This window comes from Pan troglodytes, chromosome 11 (genome assembly GCF_028858775.2).
Source record: "Pan troglodytes isolate AG18354 chromosome 11, NHGRI_mPanTro3-v2.0_pri, whole genome shotgun sequence".
Lineage (NCBI taxonomy): Eukaryota > Metazoa > Chordata > Mammalia > Primates > Hominidae > Pan > Pan troglodytes.
In genome coordinates this window covers 13,246,311-13,270,496 of record NC_072409.2, presented here as the reverse complement: position 1 = coordinate 13,270,496, position 24,186 = coordinate 13,246,311, and the positions used below count along the sequence as shown (strand labels likewise).

Below are 24,186 nucleotides of genomic sequence, written 5' to 3'. Positions count from 1 at the left end.
GAGTTCAAGACCAGCCTGGCCAACACGGCGAAACCCCGTCTCTACTAAAAATACAAAACAGCCGGGCGTCGTGACGGGCGCCTGTAATTCCACCTAGTCGGGAGGCTGAGGCAGGAGAATCGCTTGAACCCGGGAAGTGGAGGTTGCAGTGAGCCAAGATCGCACCGCTGCACTCCAGCCTGGGTGACAGAGTGAGACTCTATCTCAGTTAAAAACAATAATAATAATAATAATTAAAAAGTTTTAAAAAAGAAAAGCAGTATACCAAAGTCATTCCTTTACCCATACATACATTTACTCTTACTTGGACTCAGGAGTAACAAGGAACTCACCTCCTTTAGAAAACGAAGAAAATGAAATACTGAGTTAAGAAGGGGTTAAGGAGAAAGTATTTGTATTTATTGAGAACCAACTACTTTATCTACTTCAGTAAGCTCAACAACATACTCAGAAACGGGATTCACCTCTGAATTAGCAAAAGAAAACCGACGATCCTAAAAAGCAATTTGGAGGAGTGGCAATGAAGAGGGACGACCTGACGTTCGCTCCCGCCAGTACCAAACCACTCGGGCCCACCGCCTTCCCCTTCCTCAGAGACCTAAACACACTGAGGCCGCGTTCCGGTAGCCGGTGGCATCTCCTGTCAGACGCGGGCCACTCCGCGCTCCTGTCACCTCCGGTGGAGGCGACCCCATCCCGAGGGCACTGCCGCGGGGGCTCGGCTCCGACTGCGGGAGACCCAGGGATGGGGTGGGGAGCCAAGCCTTCTAAATAAAGCTGTTACAGCTGCGGGTCCTGGGGCAGCCCGAAGGCCAGAAGGGGCGACCCTGGGACAGAGGCCGCGACATCCCTCGGGATCCCCACTGAGGCAACCGGGACAGCATTCGACGACTCGGCTCGCGCCACCCTCGGCGTGACGCCGGGTAGGACCGGGTCGACTGGCAATGGGGGAGGCCCTCCACCGCGACTGGACTGGATACCCGGCGGGGGTCCTGGAGAAAGGAAGGGCCGGCCGGCGGGCGCCCCACAGCCGGAAGGGGCGAGCCCGCAAATAGGGCTCACCTTCAGGTCGTTCTCTGGCAGGTACTTGCACAGCCGCGCTATTTCCACATACTTGTCCAGGTCTAGTGGCGCCATTTTAAGAATAACAAGCCGTGGCAACAGCGGCGGCGGCGGCTGTAGCAGCGGCGGCGGCAGCGGCGGAGGCCGAAGCCGGAACTTTCCCTGCGTCACGTCCGGCCCGTGAGTGGAGCCTGCGCAGCGCCGTTAAAGCTCGACCCGCTTCTCCCCGCTACGTCGGTACGCCCGGCGCCCCCTCTGGCTGAACCCCGACTGCAGGCCCCAAGAGAGCCCGCTTCGGTCCACCCGGCGAAACCTGCTGGGACCCGTAGTCGTCTGCCGCGGGGGTGCTGGGATGTGTAGTTTTCTGTTGTGGACAGCCACCCCTCTCTTTTCCTCCCGTTCCTCCAGACTTTCACCTCCCGGCAGCCGGCGAGGCTTTTCCGAGCCAAAACAGCGGAGTAGGTGGTCCTAGCCACTCACTGGTTTGTTTTTCCAACCCTTTTAAGCACTCTCTCTCCAGAATATCTTCACTTAACAATTGGGTAAGCCTGGCCGTAGTAACCGTTTGCACCTTTCCAAGTCCCTGTGAAAACCTCGCCTAAGCCTGTGGCAGAGATGTCAGGCCCCAGTCTTCCAGCCTGAAAGGAAGGGAAACGAATATTATTAAAGCATTTCTGATGCTAAATGCGATACAAATGATATTTTTCCTTTTAATCTTCGTAACGATTGATAGGAAAGTGAGGCTTGGAAACTGCAGTTCACCCCAAATCTCACAGGGAACAAAATGGTGGGGTCAAGATTGAAAAATGGCTTAAGCTTAAGCATGCTTCCCGTGAGAATCCCACGAGGGCAGGGAGTTTTTTGCTGTAACTCCAGCACCGAGAACAGTATCTGGTACTAGCATACCTTCAGCGTTCGTTTATCCAACCACTCTTTGCTGAGCAACAAAGATGCGCCAGGTACAGCTCAAGGCGCTTGCAGTACTTCGTGAACAAAATAGACAAAGATCTCTATTCTATCTGTAGCTACAAAAAGTACCAAAATTAGCCTGGCGCGGTAGTGCGTGCTTGTGGTCCCAGCTACTCTGGAGGCTGAGGCAGGAGAACCGCTTGAGTTGGGAGGCGGAGGTTTCAGTGAGCTGAGATCGCGGCACTGCACTCCAGCTTGGGCGACAGAGCGAGATCCTCCTCAAAAATAAATTAGTAAAAGGAGCTGCTGTATGGGACTAGGGGTGGGGGTGCAATGCCTATAGCTAAGAGACCAGTTAAGACACTGTTATGTAATCCAATAGTAGCAGGCGCTCAATAAATATTTGTTGCTCAAGAGACCCTGGAATTAATCCTCTTGCTCTCTAAAGTATATTTTGTGGACAATTGGCTAACCCTGAATGAGATATCTGGGTGAACTTCTTTGTATTATTCTTGTAACTCCTCTGAAAGTATGAAATTGTTTCAAAGTAAAATTAATTTTTAGAAGTTTGTTGCAGAATGAATGATGCCCACAAGCATTCATTTCTTCATTCATTAAACTAATAGTTACATAGTGCCTATTGGCCAGGCCGCGGTGGCTAATGCCTGTAATCTCAGCACTTTGGGAGGCCAAGGCAGGCAGATGACCTGACGTCAGGAGTTCAAGACCAGCCTGGCCAACATGCCGAAACCCCATCTCTACTAAAAATACAAAATACTGGGGAGGCTGAGGCAGGAGGATCACTTGAATTGCTTGAGGCAGAGGTTGCAGTGAGCTGAGATGGCGCCACTGTACTCCAGCCTGGGCCACAGAGTGAAACTCCATCTCGAAGAGAAAAGAAACCAGAGGTTACACAGTGCTTATGATGTGAATAAAACAGATATGATCCCTGCCCTAATCAGGCTTACAATCTGCTGGGAAGAGACAAACAGTATTTATTTATTTATTTACATTTACTGGTTTATTATTAATATAAAGGATATTACAAAGGATACAAATGAAGAGATGCATAGGGTGAGGTAATTAAAATTTTTGTTGTTGTTGAGGCTGGGTGCAGTGGCTCAAACTTGTAATCCCAGTAGTGAAGCCAAGGTGAGCAGATATCTTGAGGCTATCTGAGAATTCAAGACCATCCTGGCCAACATGGTGAAACCTGATCTCTACTAAAAATACAAAAATTAGCTGGGCATTGTAGCACATGCCTGTAATCCCAGCTACTCCGGAGTCTGAGGCATGAAAATTGCTTTGAGGTGGGGGTTACAGGGAGCTGAGGTCGTGCCACTGCACTCCAGCCTGGCCAACAGAAAAAAAAAAAATTGTTGAGGTGAGGTCTTGCTGAGGCTGGTTTTAAACTCCTGGCCTCAAGCTATTCTGCTGCTTTGGCCTCCCAAAGTGCTGGGATTATACGTGTAAGCCACCATACCTGGCAGTGAGCAAATATTTAATTGCAAATTGTGATTATACTCAAAAGGGAAAATAGGAGGTACTATAAGCAAGAAAAATGGAGTAGACGAGGTCTACCTTTGGCTGGGCACAGTGGCTCACGCCTGTAATCCCAGCATTTTGGGAGACCGAGGCGGGCAGGTCTTTTTGAGGTCAGGAGTTCCTGACCAGCTGAGATCCCACTACTGCACTCTAGCCTGGGAGAGAAAGTGAGACCCTGTCTAAAAAAAAAAAAAAACAAAAAACTACATTTTCTCACCTGTACTTGTGTCCTTTGGGGGAAAAAAAAGGGCCCAGCATGGTGGCGCAGGCCTGTAATCCCAGCACTTTGGGAGGCCGAGGCGGACGGATCACGAGGTCAGGAGTTTGAGACCAGCCTGGTCAATATAGTGAAACCCTGTCTCTACTAAAAATACAAAAAATTAGCCAGGTATGGTGGTGTGTGCCTGTAATCTCAGCTACTTGGGAGGCTGAGGCAGGAGAATTGCGTGAACCTGGGAGATGGAGGTTGCGGTTGCAGTGAGCTGAGATAGCGTCATTGCACTCCAGCCCGGGTGACAATGCAAGGCTCCGTCTTAAAAAAAAGAAAAAGAAAAAAAGAAAGAAAGAAAAAGAAAAACTTAGCCTGGTGTGGTGGCACATGCCTGTGATCCCAGCTACTCAGGAGACTGGGGCAGGAGAATCACTTGAACCTGGGAGGCAGAGGTTGCAGTGAGCCGAGATCGCACCACTGCACTCCAGCCTGGACAACAGAGCGAGACTCCGTCTCAAAAAAAAGAGGCCTACTTTAGGTTGATAACACAGAGGAGGTAAAGTACAGGATGTAGCTTCTAGCACCATGTGGGCAGAGTTCAAATACAGGCTCTACCACTTATTGTGTGATTTTGGTTTGGGGAAGTTATTTATCCTTTCTGTACTCCAGTTTTCTCAGCTCCAATATGGAGATAATAATAATGCTTACCTCCTCTGGAGATTGTAAGAATACTACTTACCTCATAGGCTTGTACAAAGGTTTAACAGAGTTGGTATATGAAAATGGCTTAAAACAATGTCTAGGCCGGGCACAGTGGCTCACACTTGTGATTCCAACACTTTGAGAGGTCAAGGCAGGAGGATCACTTGAGCCAAGGAGTTCAAGACCAGACTGGGCAACATAGTGAGACCTCATCTCTACCAAAAATAAAATAAAATTAGCCAGGTTTGGTGCTGGCACATACCTGTAGACCCAGCTACTCTAAAGACTGATGTGGGAGGATCACTTGAGCCCAGGAGGCCAAGGCTGCAGTGAGCTGTGATTGTGTCACTGTACTACATCAGGGTGACAGTGAGACTCTGTCTCAAAACAAAAAACAAAGACAAAAAAACATTGTCTAGCACAGAGTGAGTGCAATATGAGTGTTAACTCTGAGTATTAGGTGGGCAGGAAAGGCATTTCTGAAGGTGTAACATGTAAGACTTCAGAAAAACAAATGTAGGAGGCTGGGCATGGTGGCTCATGCCTGTAATCACAGCACTTTGGGAGGCCCAGGCGGGCAGATCACTTGAGGTCAGGAGTTCAAGACAGGCCTGGTCAACATGGTGAAACCCCGTCTCTACTAAAAATACAAAAATTAGCCAGGCATGGTGGTGCATGCCTGTAATCCCACCTACTGGGAAGGCTGAGGTAGGAGAATCGCTTGAACCCGGGAGGCAGAGGTTGCATTGAGCCGACATTGCGCCACTGCACTCCAGACTGGGTGACAAAGCGAGACTCCATCAAAAAGAAAGAAAGAGAGAAAGAGAGAGAGGGAGGGGAGGGGAGGAAAAAAAGGCAGGACAGGTGCAATGACTCATGCCTGTAATCCCAGCACTTTGGGAGGCTGAGGTGGGCAGATTTCTTGGGCCCAGGAGTTCGAGACCAGCCTGGGAAACATGGCAAAACCCCATCTCTACAAAAAATATAAAAATTAACCGGGCATGCTGGCATGTGCCTGTAGTCCCAGCTACTCGAGAGGCTGAGGCGGGAGGATTGCTTGAGCCCCAGAGGCGGAGGTTGCAGTGAGCCAAAGTTGTGCCACTGCACTCCAGCCTAGGCAACAGAGTGAGACCCTGTCTCAAAAAAAAAAGGAAAAAAAGGTAAAGGGATAATCTGCTCAGAATTTCTTGGAGAAAAAAATTCAAATGGAAGAAGATGCTGTTCTTGTTTAGATATTTTTCTTTTTTTTTTTTTTTAGAAACTGATGTTTATGGCCAGGCACGGTGGCCATAAACACACACACCTGTAATCCCAACACTTTGGGAGGCCAAGGCGGGCGGATGACCAGGTCAGGAGATCGAGACCAACCTGGCCAACGTGACGAAACACCGTCTATACTAAAACTACAAAAATTAGCCTGCCTGTAATCCCAGCTACTCAGGAGGCTGAGGCAGGAGAATTGCTTGAAACAGGGAGTCAGAGGTTTCAGTGAGCCGAGATCGCGCCACTGCGCTCCAGCCTGGTGAAAGAGCGAGACTGTCTCAAACAAAAAAAAAAGAAACTGATGCTTATTTTCCATCAACCTTATTTCCATGTTGCTTAAGAGTCCCTGCAAGAACAATTTAAGACCATTCAGTGGTCTGAACAGTGGGAGCTGCAGACCAGTCTTCCGTGGCAGGCTGAGTGCTCCAGTCTTCAGTAGGGAACTGCTGAATAGGCACAGAGGATACCTGCACCCTTCAGACCAGTCTGCAACCTCAGGCTGAGTAACGGTGAACTCAGGAGCTGGAGCAGTCCATTCACCCTGAAATTCCTCCTTTGTCACAGCCTTTTCAGCAGCAGCTTGCTCTTCTTTTTCAATCTCTTCAGGATCTCTGTAGAAGTAGAGATTAGGCAGGCCGGGCACGGTATCTCACGCCTGTAATCCCAGCACTTTGGGAGGCCAAGGCGGGCAGATCATGAGGTCAGGAGATTGAGACCATCCTGGCTAACACGGTGAAACCTCGTCTCTACTAAAAATACAAAAAAATTAGCCGGGCGTGGTGGCAGGCGCCTGTAGTCCCAGCTACCTGGGAGGCTGAGGCAGGAGAATGGCGTGGACCCAGGAGGCAGAGGTTGCAGTGAGCCGAGATTGCACCACTTGCACTCCAGCCTGGGCGACAGAGCGAGACGACGTGTCAAAAAAAAAAAAAAAAGAAGTAGAGATCAGGCATGACCTCCCACAGGTGTTCACAGGAAATGGTGCCACGTATGTGCAGAACTTCCCGAGCCAGCATCCACCACATCAAACCCACTGAGTGAGCTCCCTTGTTGTTGCACGGGATGGCAATGTCCACATACTGCAGAGGAGAATCTGTATTACACAGAGCAATGGTAGGTAGGTTAACATAAGATGCCTCTGTTTGAGGCTGGTGGTCAGCCCTGGGGTCAGTAACCACAAAAAGCTGTGGCTCCCGGAAGGAGCCTGGATCTGGTTAGTGAAGGTTCCAGGAGTGAAGTGGCCAGCAACTGGAGTGGCTCTGGTGGCAGCAGCAAACTTCAGCACAACCCTCTGGCCAGTATTCCTAGGGGATATAACACTGGCATCAGCAGGGTTTTCAATGGCAACAATGGCATGAGCTGCCAGCAGAAGCTTCTCCCAGGTCCTCTTCAGATTTATGATGTAGATGCCATCACTTTTCCTTTTATAGATGTACTGTTCCATCTAGAAGTCAAGATTGGTGCCACTAAGTGGGTTCCTACTGCAAGGAACTTAAGGACATCCTCCTCCTTCATTTGCAGGACAGCAAGGGCTCTGGACATTGTGAAAGTTTCCCTTTAAGTTATGATGGGAATCCATAACAACCCCATATGGACCCCTCTGTGGGTAGCATAGAAAACTGGCTGTTTTTCTTTCTTTCTTTCTTTCTTTTTTTTTTTTTTTGAGACAGGCTGTCGCCTTTTTTTTTTTTTCTGTCGCCTAGGCTGGAGTGCAGTGGCACAATCTCGGCTCACTGCAACCTCTGCCTCCTAGGCTCAAGCAGTCCTCCCACCTCAGCCTTCCAAGTAGCTGGGATTACAGGCATGCATCTCCACACCTGGGTAATTTTTGTATTTTTAGTAGGGACGGGGTTTCACCATGTTGGTCAGTCTGGTCTCGAACTCCTGACCTCAGTTGATTGGCCCACCTCGGCCTCCCAAAGTGTTGGGATTACAGGCATGAGCCACTGCGCCCAGCCACAATTCACTCTTAATCTCTGAACCTTAGTGATTGGGAATAAATCCTATTCAAGAAACCTTCTCAGAAGTGGGAAGGAAGACAAATAGGGAGATGGATGTGAATGTTCTTCATAAACTGTAAAGTGCTTAAAAGGAAGGTCTCACCGGCATTCATTACTTCCCTTGCTGATGCATCAGTAAAGAGGTCAGTGGTGTGCTGTTCCAGTGAAAATAGGTGGCAGTCCTCACATGACCACACTATCTGACAGGAGGAAGCTCCCTCCTGCAGACCCACCTCATTGAGTGAACATCATTCTTCACATCCACAGCAGAGAGAAAAGAAGAAAGCGTGCGTCAGAGTGTTGGGCAAGCTTTTAGGAGAGGTGTTAGACACTTCCAGTGGTTTGGTATGGAGATGGGGTAACAGAGCTTGATGACTGGAATGCATTCTTAGTCTTCCTTGCAAGAAATAAGAGATCTGGGTTCCTGGTTCTGCCATTTTATGTGGGGTAGTTATTTTAACTTCTCTGGGCCTTGATTTCCATTTTTAAAAATACATCTCATGCCAGGCACAGTGGCTCACACCTGTAATCCCAGCACTTTTGGAGGCAGAGGTGGGTGAATCATTTGAGGTCAGGAATTCAAGAGCAACCTGGCCAACATGGTGAAACCCTGTCTCTACGAAAAATACAAAAATTACCCAGGCATGGTAGTGCGCACCTGTAGTCCCAGGTACTCAGGAGGCTGAGGCAAGAGAATTGCTTGAACCTGGGAGGCGGAGGTTGCAGTGACCTGAGATCATGACATTGCACTCCAGGCTGGGCGACAGAACAAGACTCCATCTCAAAATAAGTAAATAAATAAAAATAGAAATAGAAAATACATCTCAGGCAGCCTGGCGCAGTGGCTCACGCCTGTAATCCCAGAACTTTGGGAGACCGAGGTGGGTGGATCACGAGGTCAGGAGTTCAAGACCAGCCTGGCCAAGATGGTGAAACCCCGTCTCTACTAAAAATGCAAAAAGCTCTATACTCCAGGAGCTCCTGTTTCTAACCTGAGCTGTTTTCTCTATTTCCTAGGACACAGCGACAGTTTCAGAGACTGGAGTTCTTTGAAACAGACATAAGAGAGCAAGCCACCTCTCTATTTTCAGGAAAGACACAGAGAACCTATGGTTATGAACTAAAACAAAGATAATGTAGATTCTGAATATGTCTAGAGACATTGTTCATTTATAGTCAGGAATAGCTTTACCCTTGACAGAGAACTCTGTGCCAGCTGCTGGCACTTTTATTTACATTATGTCATGTATTCCCCACCACAACTACGACATACATCTCTCTTTTTTTTTTTTTTTTTTTTTTTTCTTGAGACGGAGTCTGGCTCTGTCACCCAGACTGGAGTGCAGTGGCACTATCTCGGCTCACTGCAACCTCCGCCTCCCAGATTCAAGCAATTTTCCTGCCTCAGCCTCCTGAGTAGCAGGGATTACAGGTGCCCATCACCACGCCTAGCTAATTTTTGTATTTTTAGTAGAGACGGGGCCAGGTGGGGGGGGGGTTTCACCATGTAGGCCAGGCTGGTCTCGAACTCCTGACCTCGTGATCCGCCCGCCTCGGCCTCCCAAAGTGCTGGACTTATAGGCGTGAGCCACCGCGCCCAGCCTATGATAGAAATCTTATTAGCTCCATGGTTACAAACAGACAACCCTGAGGCCTGGAGGAAAGTAACTTCAGAACAGATACTCTCCTGGCTGAACTTTTTATTTATTGCACTCTTGGCAGTCGTCCCTAGTTGTCTTTTTCTTTGATCTCTCTCTAGTTAAGACTTGCTCCTGGAGGCAAAGGGTGGTGGTGTCTGGCTCAGCATAGCACCTGCCATAATTACAAATGGCAATTATGGAATGAATCAGCTGTTTAAAGCACCAAATCTTGAGCTGGCCCGAAGACTGCGCAGGAGGATTGCATGCTCAACTCTCCCCTTTAGAAACTGTTAACCGTCGTTGCAACTGGAAATGTAACTGTTATACCCTCCCCCCCTTTTATTTATTTATTTTTTTGAGAGGGAGTTTTTGCGCTGTTGCCCAAGCTGAAGTGTGGTGGCGCCCAGCCCTGTTAGTCCCTTACAGAGTAGATCAGCTGCCGCAGGCATCTGGGTTCCCCAAACGGACGCCCGAACCCGGCATTGCGCAAATCGTTGCCAAGTAGCCCCGGCTTATTTATCCCGTCCGGGAGGGAGGGACCCAGGGAAGGCCCACCCCACTTGGTTCCCGAGAAATGCAGAGCCTGGCGTCCACTCCCGGTCTGGGGGACCCCTCCACCGCCAGCCCAGGAAGTCAGCGCCGGGCCCTCGGGGCGGAGCAGGGAAGAGGGAGCGGTTGGCCCGGACGCTCTTCCGGGTCCTGGGAGGAGGGCCCGGACCTAAGCCCCGCCCCTCCGGGGTGGAGTCACGGCTCGCGACTGGCCTAAGTCGCCGCAGGTATTGCGGTCCGGGGCTGGAGGGTAGGGGCGAGGGTCCCCGGATACCGGGTCTATCACAGTCTCGGGCAGGGAGTCTGAATCTTTTAGGGGAGTGGGCCCAAGCCGGGTGCAAAGAACGGGGAAGGGCCTTCCCTGGCTCCGTCCCGGCCACTTTGACCGAATCAGCCTGTTCTTTCCCGACCCCGTCTCCTATCCCCTAGAACTGCCACGTGGGGATGAGATTTGCTGGGCTGGTAGCAGCGGCTGCTGCGGGAGGTCCCGCCCACGTGAAGCCAGCCTAACTGAGCTCTGGACTTTGGGGACAGCTGTCAGTGGCCTAGGCCGCAGGTGAGATTTATCCATTCATCTCTCAATCTATTTTCTTTCTTCATTCACTAGCCACTCCCCCACTTCTACTCTATGCCAGGTCCATTGGTAGGTTCTCGGAATGGATCTGACAGGCCCAGCCCTCTAGGAACTTAGTCTAGTGGAATTTAATCTAGAATCTAGTCTAGAAGCCTTAAATAGATAAACATTCGAAATGATTCCTGCAATGGTGATGGCTAATACCTTCAGAGCCCAGTGGGTGGAAGAAGGAAGTAACTTGGAAGTGGGTGGAAGAGAAAAGGGCAAATCAGGGAAGGTTTCATCAGGGAAGGGACTTTTGAACTGGGCTTTGAAGGTTAACTAGGAGTTTGCAAATTTCCCAGAAGGGAAGCGACATTCCAAATAGGGGAAGCAGAACAGGCTGCAAAATTATGAAAAGGCCTGCCGTATTACAAGAACAGCAAAAAAAACAATAATGCAAGAGATTGTGGAGGTGAGTTCACGGGAAAAAAGCTCAACAGCAGAAGGCCTTACTTTCTATGCTATGTTGAGGCCAAGATTTATCCCAGAGCTCAGTATTTCTCAGCTTCTTTAAATATTTTGTCCTTTGAGCAGAGAGCAGTGGCTCACACCTGTAATCCCAGCTTTTTAGGAGGCTGAGGTGGAAGAATTGCCTGAGGCTAGGAGTTCGAGACCAGCCTGGACAACAAAGCGAAACTTCCATTTCTATTTTTTTTTTCTTTTTTTTGAGATGGAGTCTTGCTCTGTTGCCAGGCTGGAGTGCAAGTGGCGCAATTTCGGCTCACTGCAACCTCCGCCTCTTGGGTTCAAGCAATTCTCACGCCTCAGCCTCCTGAGTAGCTGGGACTACAGGCGTGGGCCACAACGCCCAGCTAATTTTTTTTGTATTTTTAGTAAAGACGGGGTTTCACCATGTTGGCCAGGATGGTATCGATCTGACCTCATGATCCGCCTGCCTCGGCCTCCCAAAGTGCTGGGATTACAGGCATGAGCCACTGCTCCCAGCCCCGTTTCTATTTTTAATTAAAAAATAAATAAATGGCCGGGCTCAGTGGCTCACGCCTGTAATCCCAGCACTTTGGGAGGCCGAGACGAGCCAAGTTCAAGACCAGCCTGGCGAACATAGTGAAACCCCATCCCTATGAAAAATACAAAAAAAATTAGCCAGATGTGGTGGCACTTGCCTGTAGTCCCAGCTTACTCTGGAGGCTGAGGCAGGAGAATAGCTTGAACCCGGGAGGCAGAGGTTGCAGTGAGCTGAGATCCTGCCACTGCACTCCAGCCTGGGTGACAGAGTGAGACTCCATCTCAGAAAAAATAAAAATAAAAAATAAAGCCAGGCACGGTGGCTCATGCCTGTAATCCTAGCACTTTGGGAGGCTGAGGCGGGCAAATCACCTGAGGTCAGGAGTTAGTGACCAGCCTGGCCAGTGTGGTAAAACCCCATCTCTACTAGAAAAGCTAGAAAAATGAGCTGGGCGTGGGTGGGCACCTGTAATCTCAGCTACTCAGGAGGCTGAGAAAGGAGAATCATTTAAACCTGGGAGGGGAAGGTTGCAGTGAGCGGAGATTGCACCACTGCACTCCAACCTGTGCAACAGAGTGAGACTCTATCTAAAAATAATAATAAAGATAAATACATCCAGGCACGGTGGCTCACACCTGTAATCCCAGCACTTTGGGAGGCTGAGGCGGGTGGATCAGCTGAGGTCAGGAGTTCGAGACCAGCCTGACCAACATGGTGAAACTCCATCTCTACTAAAAATAGAAAAATTAGCTGGGCGTAGTGGCACATGCCTGTAATCCAAGCTACTTGGGAGGCTGAGGGAGGAGAATCGCTTGAACCTGGGAGGCAGAGGTTGCCATGAGCTGAGATCATGCCATTGCACTCCAGCCTGGGCAACGAGAGTGAAACTCCATCTCAAATAAATAAATAAATAAATAAATAATAAAAATAAAGATGAAAAGTTGGTGATTCTTATTCAAATCAATCAGGCCTAAAAATTAGTACATTCAACAGGAAAGGTTTAAAAAGGAGGTTGAATTGATTAAGATGATAATCATAAGTGTCTAAAAAGTGCCTTTCTTTCTTATGCATAGGACACCATGAAGCAGCTGCCAGTCTTGGAACCTGGAGACAAGCCCAGGAAAGCAACATGGTCTGTAAGGAAGGATCCAGACACAGAAAAGCATGAGTTTTTGTTTCATTTATAAGTAGTTTACTAACATATTTGATCATCAACAAAAAGGGGTAGAGATGAAACTGTCTGCAGTTTCTGGTAATTAGACTCAAACTGTCTGAGAAAGTCTTCAGAGGAAAGATAGGGGGGCAGTAATTATCACAGAGCAGATGTTAATTTTATTAAAATCCATTTACCAGAAAGAGTAAGGCACTGACCATCTGGCATCCTCAGCTCCAATGCTGTGTCTTCCCCCGAGCTCTGACTCATTTTTAAGATTTTTAGGAAATTAGATTTGGATTAAACTGGCTTCACTGTTTCTTGGCTGTTTGTTCAAACAACCCTTTATTCAACAACTAACATTGGCCTGATGGGGGCAGCTGCTCTGTGGGTGCTGGAGGTAGAATTGTAAATAGTCTCTGTGTACTGGGGACTACAGACCAAGCAGGTGATGGTGATAAAATGTGATCTGCTCTGAGTCAGGGCCCACAGAAGGTTGTAGAGAGGTGGCAGTTCTTCAACAGGACCTTGAAGGAGAGACTCCAGACTGGCTTCCATGCATCTGTCTTGCTCTGTACCCAGAATACAGCCAATCATGGCATTTCCTAGTTTAAAACCCTTTTGTGCCTCCCTGTTGGTGTTGGGATAAAAATCAGACTCCTGGGCTGGGCACGGTGGCTCATGCCTGTAATCCCAGCACTTTGGGAGGCCAAGGCGGGTGGATCTCCTGAGGTCAGGAGTTTGAGACCAGCCTGACCAATATGGTGAAACCCCATCTCTACTAAAAATACAAAAATTAGCTGGCATGGTGTTGTGCAACTGTAGTCCCAGCTACTAGGGAGGCTAAGACAGGAGAATTGCTTGAATCCGGGAGGCAGAGGTTGCAGTGAGCTGAGATCATGCCACTGTACTCCAGCATGGGCCACAGAGCAAGAATCCGTTTCAAAAAAAAAAAAAAAAAGGCCGGGCATGGTGGCTCATGCCTGTAATCCCAGCACTTCGGGAGGCCGAGGTGGGCGGATCACGAGGTCAGGAGATCGAGACCACCCTGGCTAACATGGTGAAACCCTGTCTCTACTAAAAATACAAAAAATTAGCCGGGCTTGGTGGCGGGCATCTGTAGTCCCAGCTACTCGGGAGGCTGAGGCACTCCAGCCTGGGTGACAGAGCGAGACTCCATCTCAAAAAAAAAGAAAAATCAGACTCCTGACCAGGCACAATAGCTCATGCCTATAATCCTAGCACTTTGGGAGGCTGAGGTGGGTGGATCACTTGAAGCCAGGAGTTTGAGACCAGTCTGGCCAACATGGCAAAACCCCGTCTCTACTAAAAATACAAAAATTAGCCAGGAGTGGTGGTGCATGCCTGTAATCCTGGCCACTCGGGAGGCTGAGGTAGGACAATTCTTGAACCTGGGAGGTGGAGGTTGCAGCAAGCAGAGATGGTGCCACTGCACTCCAGCCTGGGCGCAACAGAGGGAGACTCCGTCTCAAACAAACAAACAAACAAACAAATTAGACTTCTTAAACTGGCCCAATGGTCCCTGCAAAATGTTTCTGCCTGTATTTCCAACCTCAAATCCCATGACTTGTTCCTTTGTTCTCTTTCTCTTCTTTATTGTGCCCTGTGCACTGTTCCACTCAGGAGCTGTTCATGCTGGTCTCTTTGCCTGGACTGCTCTTTCTGCCTGGAGTGCTCTTTCCCTCCACTTTTTGTCCCTCTCTTTTCCCAGCTTATTTTATTTTATTTTTGAGACAAGTTCTTCCTCTGTGGCTGGCCACCCAGGCTGGAATGCAGTGGTACAATTGTGGCTCATTATAGCCTCGACCTCCTGGCCTCAAGTAACCTTCCCATCTCCATCTCCCAAGTAACTGGGACTGTTGGTGTGTACTACCATGCCCAGCTAATTTTTTTTTTTTAGAGACCCAGTCTCGCTATGTTGCCCAGGCTGGTCTCAAACTCCTGGGCTCAGGCGATCCTCCCACTCTAGCCTCCCAAAGTGCTGAGATTACAGGTGTGAGCCACCACACCTGGCCTACCCAGCTAATTTCTACTCATACTTTAGATCTCTCTCCAAATGGTGCTTCTTCAGGAAGCCTTCTCTGACCACCCTATCTCCCTGGCTCCTTACAGGGTGAGACCCTCCTAAGACATGCATGTCCTCATACTATATATTCTGTACTCGTTTCTACCACAATTGAAGTGAAACAGATAGTTGTGAAACTGTTGAATGTTTCTTTTCCCAACTAGTCTGTAAGGGCTATCAAGGCAGGGACTTTTTTTTGTTATATCCACCATCTCTGGATGGCTGTGTGCTTTTGGTAAATTACTTAACCTTTCTTAGCTTCAGTTCCTCCGTTGTAGAACTCAGATGATGGTAACAGCTGTTATCCTCAAAGCGTTTTTTTAGTTTTTGTTTGTCTTTGAAACGGAGTCTCACTCTGTTGGCAGGTTGGAGTGCAGTGGCACAATCTCGGCTCACTGCAACTTCCGCCTCCCGGGTTCAAGCGATCCTGCCTCAGCCTCCCAAGTAGCTGGGACTATAGGTGCATGCCACCACACCCAGGTAATTTTTGTATTTTTAGTAGAGATGGGGTTTCATCATGTTGCCCAGGATGGTCTCAATCTCTTGACCTCATGATCTGCCTGCCTCGGCCTCCCAATGTGCTGGGACTACAGGCGTGAGCCACTGTGCCCGGCCCTCAAAGGGGTTTTATGTAGATTAAGTGACATCAGAATAGAGATCTGAATGGGAAACAAATTTGGCAACCACTGATGAATATATAGATGAGTGATAATTGAAGTTATCACTACAGATAACATTAATCAGGTAAGCAAATGTAAAGTGAGGAAAAGAGAATCTTGAGAATGACGGAGAGTCAGGAGGTGGCTGGTAGGAAAGGAGTCGGAGAAGGAAGCAGAAAGGACAACCAGAAAAGTGAGTGCAGAACCAAAGGAAGGGATGTGGGAAAGCCTGGCTGGGAGAAAGGCACAAGAAGCGGGGAGAGGTCAGGAGTCTCAAACACCAGAGAGGTCAAATAAGACAGGGCCTGAAAAACAGCTACAGAATTTTCTTTTCCAATCAGGAAGCTTCAAGTGTGTTTTCTCAGTCAGCATTCAGAATCACTGTGGAGAGTGGAATGGGCTGGGCGCGGTGGGCGCGTCCCTAGCACTTAGGGAGACCAGGGCAGAAGGATTGCTTGAGGCTGGGAGTTCAAGGCTGGCCAACATAGTGAAACCCCATCTCTACTAAAAATACAAAAATTAGCCAGGCATGGTGGTGCACGCCTGTAGTCCCAGCTACTCGGGAGGCTGAGGCAGGAGAATCACTTGAAGCCTGGAAGTGGAGGTTATGGTGAGCCAAGATTGCACCACTGCACTCCAGCCTGGGCAACAGAGCGAGACTCCGTCTCAAAAAAGAAAGAGAGAGAGAGAGAGATAGTGGAATGACCGAATTCTGTATGTGATTTTTCAGAGTGCTAGCTTTGGCTTCCATCAGATTGAGCTTTGGGGGTAATCTGGAAAAGCTCTGAAATCAGTAAATTCTGGATAATTTTTTTGATGGAGAGGAATCACTGGCTAGTGGCAAGAGCCCCAAGGCTGTTGGTTACCATGTGGTGGCACATAAAGCTCTCGCCACCATTTATTGAGTCCTTCCCTGCCCTGTTTTGACGTCTTGTCTCAGTCTTCACAATCATCTTTTGCAGTAAGAACTGTTGCTGTCCAGCCAGGCACAGTGGCTCACGCCTGTAATCCCAGCAATTTGGGAAGCCGAGGCAGGCGGATCACCTGAGGTCGGGAGTTCGAGACCAGCCTGACCAACATGGAGAAATCCCATCTCTACTAAAAATATAAAATTAGCCAGGTGTGGTGGCACATGCCTGTAATCCCAGCTGCTAGGGAGGCTGAGGCAGGAGAATCGCTTGAACCCGGGAGGCGGAGGTTGCAGTGAGCCGAGATCGCACCATTGCACTCCAGCCTGGGCAACAAGAGCAAAACTCCATCTTAAAAAAAAAAAAAAAAAAAGAACCATTGCTGTCCTCATTTCACAAATGAGTAAACTAAAGTTCAGAAAGGTTAAGTGACTTCCAAAAGGTCACACATCTAGGAAGTACCTGAGCTGGAATATGAACCAGATCTGTCTGAATTCACACACCATGCTCACAGCCACCATCCTGTGCCAAGACCCATCACTGAACATTTGTGGAGGTCAGTTTCCCTATCTACCAAATGGGGAAAAATAAGCCCAGTGCATTCCTACCAGATTACTGTGAGATGAAGACAGTGACAAAATTGAAAAGCCAAAGAGTGTGTGCAAAGGGGAGGTACTATTATTAATCAGAGAAGTGCTGCTTTATTGGGTACAATTTAAAGTGTCTGCATAAGGCCCTTCATTCTGGTGAATATTTCATGAGGAATGGAAAGAACACACTACCGCGTTTATTCTCTGCTCAGGCCTCCTGAATACATCCTTCCTTTGGCAGGTACACCTTGACTGTCCCTGGAGACAGCCCCTGTGCTCGAGTTGGCCACAGCTGTTCATATTTACCCTCAGTTGGTAATGCCAAGAGAGGGAAGGTCTTCATTGTTGGGGGAGCAAATCCAAACAGAAGCTTCTCAGACGTGCACACCATGGATCTGGGTAAGATCAGCAGCTGCAGAGTACATGCCCTGTGGCCAGAGAACAGGGCTGTGTGCTGCTAGCCATGAGCAGGGCATTCCTAAAAACACCAGCAGGGTTTTCCTATAAGAAAAAATGGCCAGGACCAGGTGTGGTGGCTCACGCCTCTAATCCCAGCACTTTGGGAGGCCAAGGCAGGTGGATCACCTGAGGTTAGAGTTCGAGACCAGCCTGACCAATATGATGAAACCCTGTCTCTACTAAAAATACAAAAAAATTAGCCAGGTGTGGTAGTGGGCACCTGTAGTCCCAGCTACTCGGGAGGCTGAGACAGGAGAATTACTTTGAACTGGGGAGATGGAAGTTAAAGTAAGCCAGGATCATGCCACTGTACTCTGGCCTGGGTGACAGAGCAAGACTCTGTCTCAAAAAAAAGAAAAAAGAAAAAGTGAGCATCACTGACAGATCCCTCAGGTTTCTTAGTAGGCCCCTGGCACACATTCATCTGACCAGTACCTCCTTGTTTAGGGGGAGAGAACCCTTATGGAGCCCTGGTTGTCCAGCCATTTATTCATCAAATATTTCTGTAGGATACATTGATGACTACCACCACTCATTCTATTCACATATCCAATATATCACTAAGCCCTACATATCTCTTATCTTTGTTTTCTGTTTTTGTTTTTTTGAGATGGGGTTTCGCTCTTATTGCCCAGGCTGGAGTGCAATGGCGCGATCTTCACTCATTGCAACCTCTGCCTCCCAGGTTCAAGAGATTCTCCTGCCTCAGCCTCCCCAAGTACTTGGGATTACAGGCATGCGCCACCATGCCCAGCTAATTTTTTTTTTTTTTTAGACGGAGTCTCACTCTGTCGCCAAGGCTGGAGTGCAGTGGCGCGACCTCGGCTGACCGCAACCTGTGCCTTCCGGGTTCAAGCGATTCTCCTGCCTCAGCCTCCTGAGAAGCTGGGATTACAGGCGCCCACCACTACACCCAGCTAATCTTTTGTATTTTTAGTAGAGACTGAGTTTCACCATGTTGGCCAGGATGGTCTCGAACTCCAGACCTCATGATTCACCCTTCTTGGCCTCCCAAAGTGCTGGGATTACAGGTGTGAGCCACCACGCCCAGCCTACATATCTCTTATCTTTATCCATGTCTGTTCATTTCCACTACTACTACTGTAGTCCAAGCCACTGTTATCTCTCAACTAGACTTACAAGAGCCTCCTCACCAGCCTCCCTGCTTCCAAGTTTACCCCCTATACAGTGCATTTTCTCTACCTAGCCAGCGAATATCATCTAAAATACAAATCTAACCATGTCACTCCCTATTTCAGACCTTTCTCAACCTCCCTTTTTTTTTTTTTTTTGAGACCAAGTCTTGCTCTGTTGCCCAGGCTGGAGTGCAGTGGTGCTGCAAACTCAGCTTACTGCAACCTCTGCCTCCTGGGTTCAAGCAATTCTCCTGCCTCAGCCTCCTGAATAGCTGGGATTACAGGTGTGCGCCACCATGCCCTGCTAATTTTTGTATTTTTAGTAGAGATGGGGTTTCACGATGTTGATCAGGCTGGTCTTCAAATCCTGACCTGGTGATCCTCCCGCCTCAGCCTCCCAAAGTGCTGGGATTATGCATGTGAGCCACCACACCAGCCTTTTTTTTTTTGAGGCAGCGTGTCGCTCTGTCACCCAGGCTGGAGTGCAGTGGCACAATCTTGGCTCACTGCAACGTCTGCCTACTGGGTTCAAGCGATTCTCCTGCCTCAGCCTCCTGAATAGCTGGGATTACAGGCGCGTGCCACCAGCCTGGCTAATTTTTATATTTTTAGTAGAGATGGAGGTTTCACCATGTTGGCTAGGCTGGTCTCAAACTTCTGACCTCAAGTGATCTGCTTGCATCAGTCTCCCAAAGTGCGGGGATTACAGGCGTGAGCCACCGAGCCCGGCCCCAACCTCATTTCTTGGCTCTCTCCAACCCACATTTGCTGCACTGGATATCCTTCAGTTCCTTGAACACAGCTTGAGCTCTCTGGCCTCCATGCCTTTGCACACACAGATCCCTCTGCTAGGAATGTTTTTCCCTTTTCTTATCATCTGGCTTCTCTATATCTTTCAGATTTCAGATTAAATGTCACTTCTACCAGGAACCTTTCCCGTTACCTCTGGACTCGTTCAGGCGCTACATGACTCTGTATGTCCGTAGTCTCATGTGCTCTTCCATCCTGTCTGCCTTCACAGCCCTATCACATGTGATTGTTTCTTGTCCATCTGCCCCACGAGAACATAAGCTCCTCAGAAACAGATAGCATATTTTCCTCATCATTGTATCCCAGACACTACCACAGGGCTTAGTACAGAGTGGGTGCTCTATAAGTATTTAAATGAATGAATGAATGAACCTGCTAATAAGAAACAATTGGAGCTGGGCGCAGTGGCTCACGCCTGTAATCCCAGCACTTTGGGAGGCTGAGGCGGGCGGATCGCTAGGTCAAGAGATCGAGACCATCTGGCTAACACGGTAAAACCCTGTCTCTACTAAAAATACAAAAAATTAGCCGGGCGTGGTGGCGGGCACCTATAGTCCCAGCTACTCGGGGAGGCTGAGGCAGGAGAATGGCGTGAATCCGGGAGGCGGAGCTTGCAGTGAGTGGAGATCATGCCACTGCACTCCAGCCTGGGTGACAGAGCAAGTCTCCATCTCAAAAAAAAAAAAAAAGGAAATGATTATTAGCTGGGCGTGGTGACTCACGCCTGTAATCCCAGCACTTTGGGAGGCCGAGGCAGGCAGATCACAAGTTCAGGAGATCGAGACCATCCTGGCCAACATGGTGAAACCCTGTCTCTACTAAAAATACAAAAAAATTAGCTGGGCATGATGGCTCTTGCCCGTAGTCCCAGCTGAGGCAGGAGAATTGCTTGCATCTGGGAGGCAGAGGTTGCAGTGAGCCAAGATTATGCCACTGCACTCCAGTCTGGCAACAGAGCAAGACTCCGTCAAAAAAAAAAAAAAAAGAAAGAAAAAGAAACGATTATTCTTTGCTCTACACAAGGGCAGAAGTTGAACAATGGTGGCCCACTTACGTATTTTGTTAGGTCCATGTAACATTTCCCTATTGTTTTAATCTTAAGTTTTTTTTTTTTGAAATGGAGTCTCAAACTGTCACCCAGGCTGGAGTGCAGAGGCACGATCTTGGCTCACTGCAACCTCTGCCTCCTGGGTTAAAGTGATTCTCCTGGGCCGGGCATGGTGGCTCACCATGCTGTAATCCCAGCACTTTGGGAGGCCGAGGTGGGCGGATCACGAGGTCAGGAGATCGAGACCATCCTGGCTAACACGGTGAAAACCCATCTCTACTAAAAATAAAAATAAAAAATTAGCCAGGCGTGGTGGCGGGCGCCTGTAGTCCCAGCTACTCGGGAGGCTGAGGCAGGAGAATGGCATGAACTCGGGAGGCAGAGCTTGCAGTGAGCCAAGATCACGCCACTGCACTCCAGCCTGGGTGATAGGGTGAGACGCCATCTCAAAAAAAAAAGAAAGTGATTCTCCTGCCTCATACTCCCAAGTAGCTGGAACTACAGGCACGCGCCACCATGCCCCGCTAATATTTGTATTTTTAGTAGAGATGGGTTTTCACCATGTTGGCCAGGAGGGTCTTGAACTCCTAACCTCAAGTGATCCACCCACCTCGGCCTCCCCAAGTGCTGGGATTACATGCGTGAGCCACCACGCCCAGCATAATCTTAAATTGTTTACCAACCAATTATGCAGAAATCTACATATAAAAATTTAAATGGTTTGGCTTCTCTTGATAATGTTGGAAAATCTAATGTCAGTAGGCCTCCCTGTCTACATGGCAACAATTATTTGGAACTGAGCTGCCACCTATCAAGAGGGCTCTTATTCTCCAGTTTGCCACAGTTTTTGTTACTCCCACCTAGGCATTTGAATTTCTACTCCCTGCACTAAAAAAATCAAAGGTAGGCTGGACGAGGTGTAATCCCCCAGCACCTTGGGAGGCCGAGGCGGGCGGGTCACTTGAGGTCAGGAGTTTGAGGCCAGCCTGGCCAATATGGTGAAACCCCCATCTCTACTAAAAATACAAAAATTAGCCAGGCATGGTAGCTCACACTTTTAATCCCAGCTACTTGGGAGGCTGAGGCAGGAGAATCGCTTGAACCTGGGAGGCAGAGGTTGCAGTGAGCGGAGATCGCGCCAGTGCGCTCCAGCCTGGGCAACAGAGCAAGACTCCATCTCAAAAAAAAAAAAAAATTCAAAGATAAATCACTTCTAGCCCTCAATTACATTAAATTAGTTCAAGTTACATCTTTATTGCAACCTATTAATAGCTTTGTGACCCTGGCTACACCATCTCAACCATCTGGACCTCAGTGCTCTATAAAGTAGGGATAATAACTTGCTTCAGATCTAACAAGATAATGCCTGTAAAAGTCTTGTGTAATTGGTTAACCAAGTAAAATAATTGTTAATAATAAAGGTTAGGGTTTTTTGTTTGTTTGTTTGTTTTTTGAGACGGAGTCTTACTGTGTCACCCAGGCTGGAGTGCAATCTCAGCTCACTGCAAGCTCCACCTCCCGGGTTAATGCCATTCTCCTGCCTCAGCCTCCCAAGCAGCTGGGACTACAGGCGCCTGCCACCACGCCCAGCTAATTTTTTGTATTTTTAGTAGAGACAGGGTTTCACCATGTTAGCCAGGATGGTCTTGATCTCCTGACCTCGTGATCCGCCCACCTCGGCTTCCCAAAGTGCTGGGATTACAGGCATGAGCCACAGCGCCTGACCAAGGTTAGGTATTACTATTCTGTGAACTTGTCTTAGCCAGCCATCATTTATTTGCAAGTAACAGAATCTCACTTAAACCAGAGGAAAAAGGGGGAATTTATTTAGTCAGATACAGGCGTGTTTCTTTCTTTCTTTCTTTCTTTTTTTTTTTTGAGACAGAGTCTTGCTGTGTTCCCAGACTGGAGTACAGTGGCACAATCTTGGCTTGCTGCAACCTCCGCTTGGTTTACCAAGTAAAATAACCCCGGGTTCAAGCAAGTCCCCTGCCTCAGCCTCCCGAGTAGCTGGGACTACAGGCGCGTGCCACTATGCTCGGCTAATTTTTTGTATTTTAGTAGAGATGAGGTTTCACCATGTTGGCCAGGATGGATTCGATCTCCTGACCTCGTGATCTGCCCACCTGGGCCTCCCAAAGTGCTTGGATTACAGGCGTGAGCCACTGCACCTGGCTGATACAGGCGTGTTTCAAAGAATTCAAGGACAGGAAGTAGAGCCCAGGATCATGAGAAAGTGGAAGCACTTGATCTGGTTGGCTCATTCTGGTTTCATTGGCTACCTTCAACCCAATCAGCTAAAGCTACAAAGTCAAAGCGTAGTACAAACATGTCATCTGGGATCTATCCTTGTGGTTGACAAAGTGGGGACAGTTTCCATAGAACGGGGTCTATGGACTAGGCAGACAGCCCCCTAAGTATCTATTATAGAATTTTCTGGAGGTTGACAACATGCCCTTTAAGTGATTCAGTGGTTTTCATTTATGTTTATGGCCCTCTTCTCATGACCCTCCCCAAGTGTGCCAACCAATATAATAATTGGCAGCCCCAATCTAGGAACTGGGTGAAATGTTTTCCAGGAAAACACCAGTGGGACTTAGATACCTGCAAGGGCCTCTTGCCCCGGTATGAACATGCTAGCTTCATTCCCTCCTGCACACCTGACCGTATCTGGGTATTTGGAGGTGCCAACCAATCAGGAAATCGAAATTGTCTACAAGTCCTGAATCCTGGTAAGTAGCCAAAGGTTATTTTATTTACGTACATACAAATAAACTTTCATGCACACACACACATATATATATAAATCCAATTATAATTCCAGTACATTTGGATTATACTAATTACCATTTAACTTTGCTGACATAGAAAATAGGAATTTTAACTTGTAGCATAATCTGAAAACAACAGAATAAAAACAATTGTTGGTAACACATACAATTTTTAACTTGTTAAATGTCAAAGCTGGAAGGGACTTCAGAGAACAGCTATGTCAAGTGGGCTACTCAGGTTTATCAAGGGCAAAGTGACTTTCCTAAAGTCACAAGAGGCCAGGCATGGTGGCCCATGCCTGTAATCCCAGTACTTTGGGAGGCTGAAGAAGGCAGATCACTTGAGGTCAGGAGTTTGAGATCGGCCTGGCCAGCATGGTAAAACCCCCATCTCTATTAAAAATACAAAAATTAGCTGGGCGTAGTGGTGGGCACCTATAATCCCAGCTACTCAGGAGGCTGAGGCAGGAGAATCGCTTGAACCCGGGAGGCGGAGATTGCAGTGAGCTGGGATCATGCCACTGCACTCCAGCCTGGGCGACAGAGTGAGACTCTGTCTCAAAAAAAAAAAAAAAAAGAAAAAGGAAAAAAAAAATTTTTTAAAAATAAAGTCACAAGAGAGTCAGTGACTGAGCCAGGCTTAGAACCCAAGTCACCTAGATTAGTAGTCCTCCAGTAAAGGCGATTGTGCCCCCGGGGGACATTTGGCCATATCTGGAAACATTTTGGGTTATCACAACTGGGGGTAGCGTGGGCTACTGGCTTCTAGGGGGTAGAGGCCTGATATGCTGTATATATATCCTGTCGTGCCTAAGACAGCCATCACAGGGAAGAATTGTCTGGTCTAAAATGTCAGTAGTGCCAAAGTTAAGAAACACTGACCTGGATCCTCCTAGTATGTTTCTTTTAGCCAAAAGTACAAAGTTCCTAACTTGTCTCACTGGCAAGACATTTTGTTTGTTCGTTTTGTTTGTTTGTTTGTTTTTGTTTTTCATATCTTGCTGTTTCCATCACTGGCAGTTTTATTATAGAGAAAGCAGTTTGGGAACGTCACTACTGAGAGGAGGTTGCTAAACCACCTGTGGGGAAGTGGACTTGTCTTTTT

General features: G+C 48.2%; 2 protein-coding genes, 1 long non-coding RNA gene and 1 pseudogene across 14 annotated transcripts in view; 1 reads left to right on the top strand and 3 right to left on the bottom strand.

Moving 5' to 3' along the window:
- PPP6C (protein phosphatase 6 catalytic subunit) overlaps positions 1–1,397 on the bottom strand; it is a 43,273-nt gene extending 41,876 nt beyond the window's left edge. Inside the window, exons 1-2 of one of the 4 annotated variants that reach the window (XM_003312282.6) lie at positions 981–1,343; positions 333–361 (exon numbers count right to left, since the gene is read on the bottom strand). In XM_003312282.6, the coding sequence (XP_003312330.1) occupies positions 333–361; positions 981–1,137 (186 nt within the window). In that variant the 5' untranslated portion in view covers positions 1,138–1,343. Of the gene's footprint in view, positions 1–332; positions 362–980 lie in introns of all 4 variants that reach the window. The other 3 variants (XM_016961653.4, XM_003312281.6, XM_001139308.7) reach the window with 3 other exon arrangements.
- A 4,569-nt stretch (positions 1,398–5,966) lies between these two features.
- LOC107976775 (small ribosomal subunit protein uS2-like) lies at positions 5,967–7,307 on the bottom strand (annotated as a pseudogene).
- Positions 7,308–9,374: 2,067 nt separating this feature from the next.
- Positions 9,375–9,865, bottom strand: LOC107976776 (uncharacterized). The gene is made up of 2 exons (XR_001721008.3): positions 9,754–9,865; positions 9,375–9,501 (listed from the first exon to the last, which is right to left on the bottom strand). It is a non-coding gene; the product is annotated as an uncharacterized LOC107976776 (long non-coding RNA).
- The window catches only part of RABEPK (Rab9 effector protein with kelch motifs), a 34,089-nt gene continuing 19,351 nt past the window's right edge, over positions 9,449–24,186 (top strand). Inside the window, exons 1-5 of one of the 9 annotated variants that reach the window (XM_063788331.1) lie at positions 9,449–9,643; positions 10,308–10,434; positions 12,535–12,593; positions 17,099–17,256; positions 22,890–23,042. In XM_063788331.1, coding sequence (XP_063644401.1) covers positions 12,541–12,593; positions 17,099–17,256; positions 22,890–23,042 — 364 coding nt within the window. In that variant the 5' untranslated portion in view covers positions 9,449–9,643; positions 10,308–10,434; positions 12,535–12,540. Of the gene's footprint in view, positions 9,644–9,909; positions 10,106–10,307; positions 10,907–12,534; positions 12,594–16,321; positions 16,824–17,098; positions 17,257–22,889; positions 23,043–24,186 lie in introns of those variants that run through there. The other 8 variants (XM_001139548.7, XM_063788334.1, XM_063788330.1 and 5 more) reach the window with 8 other exon arrangements.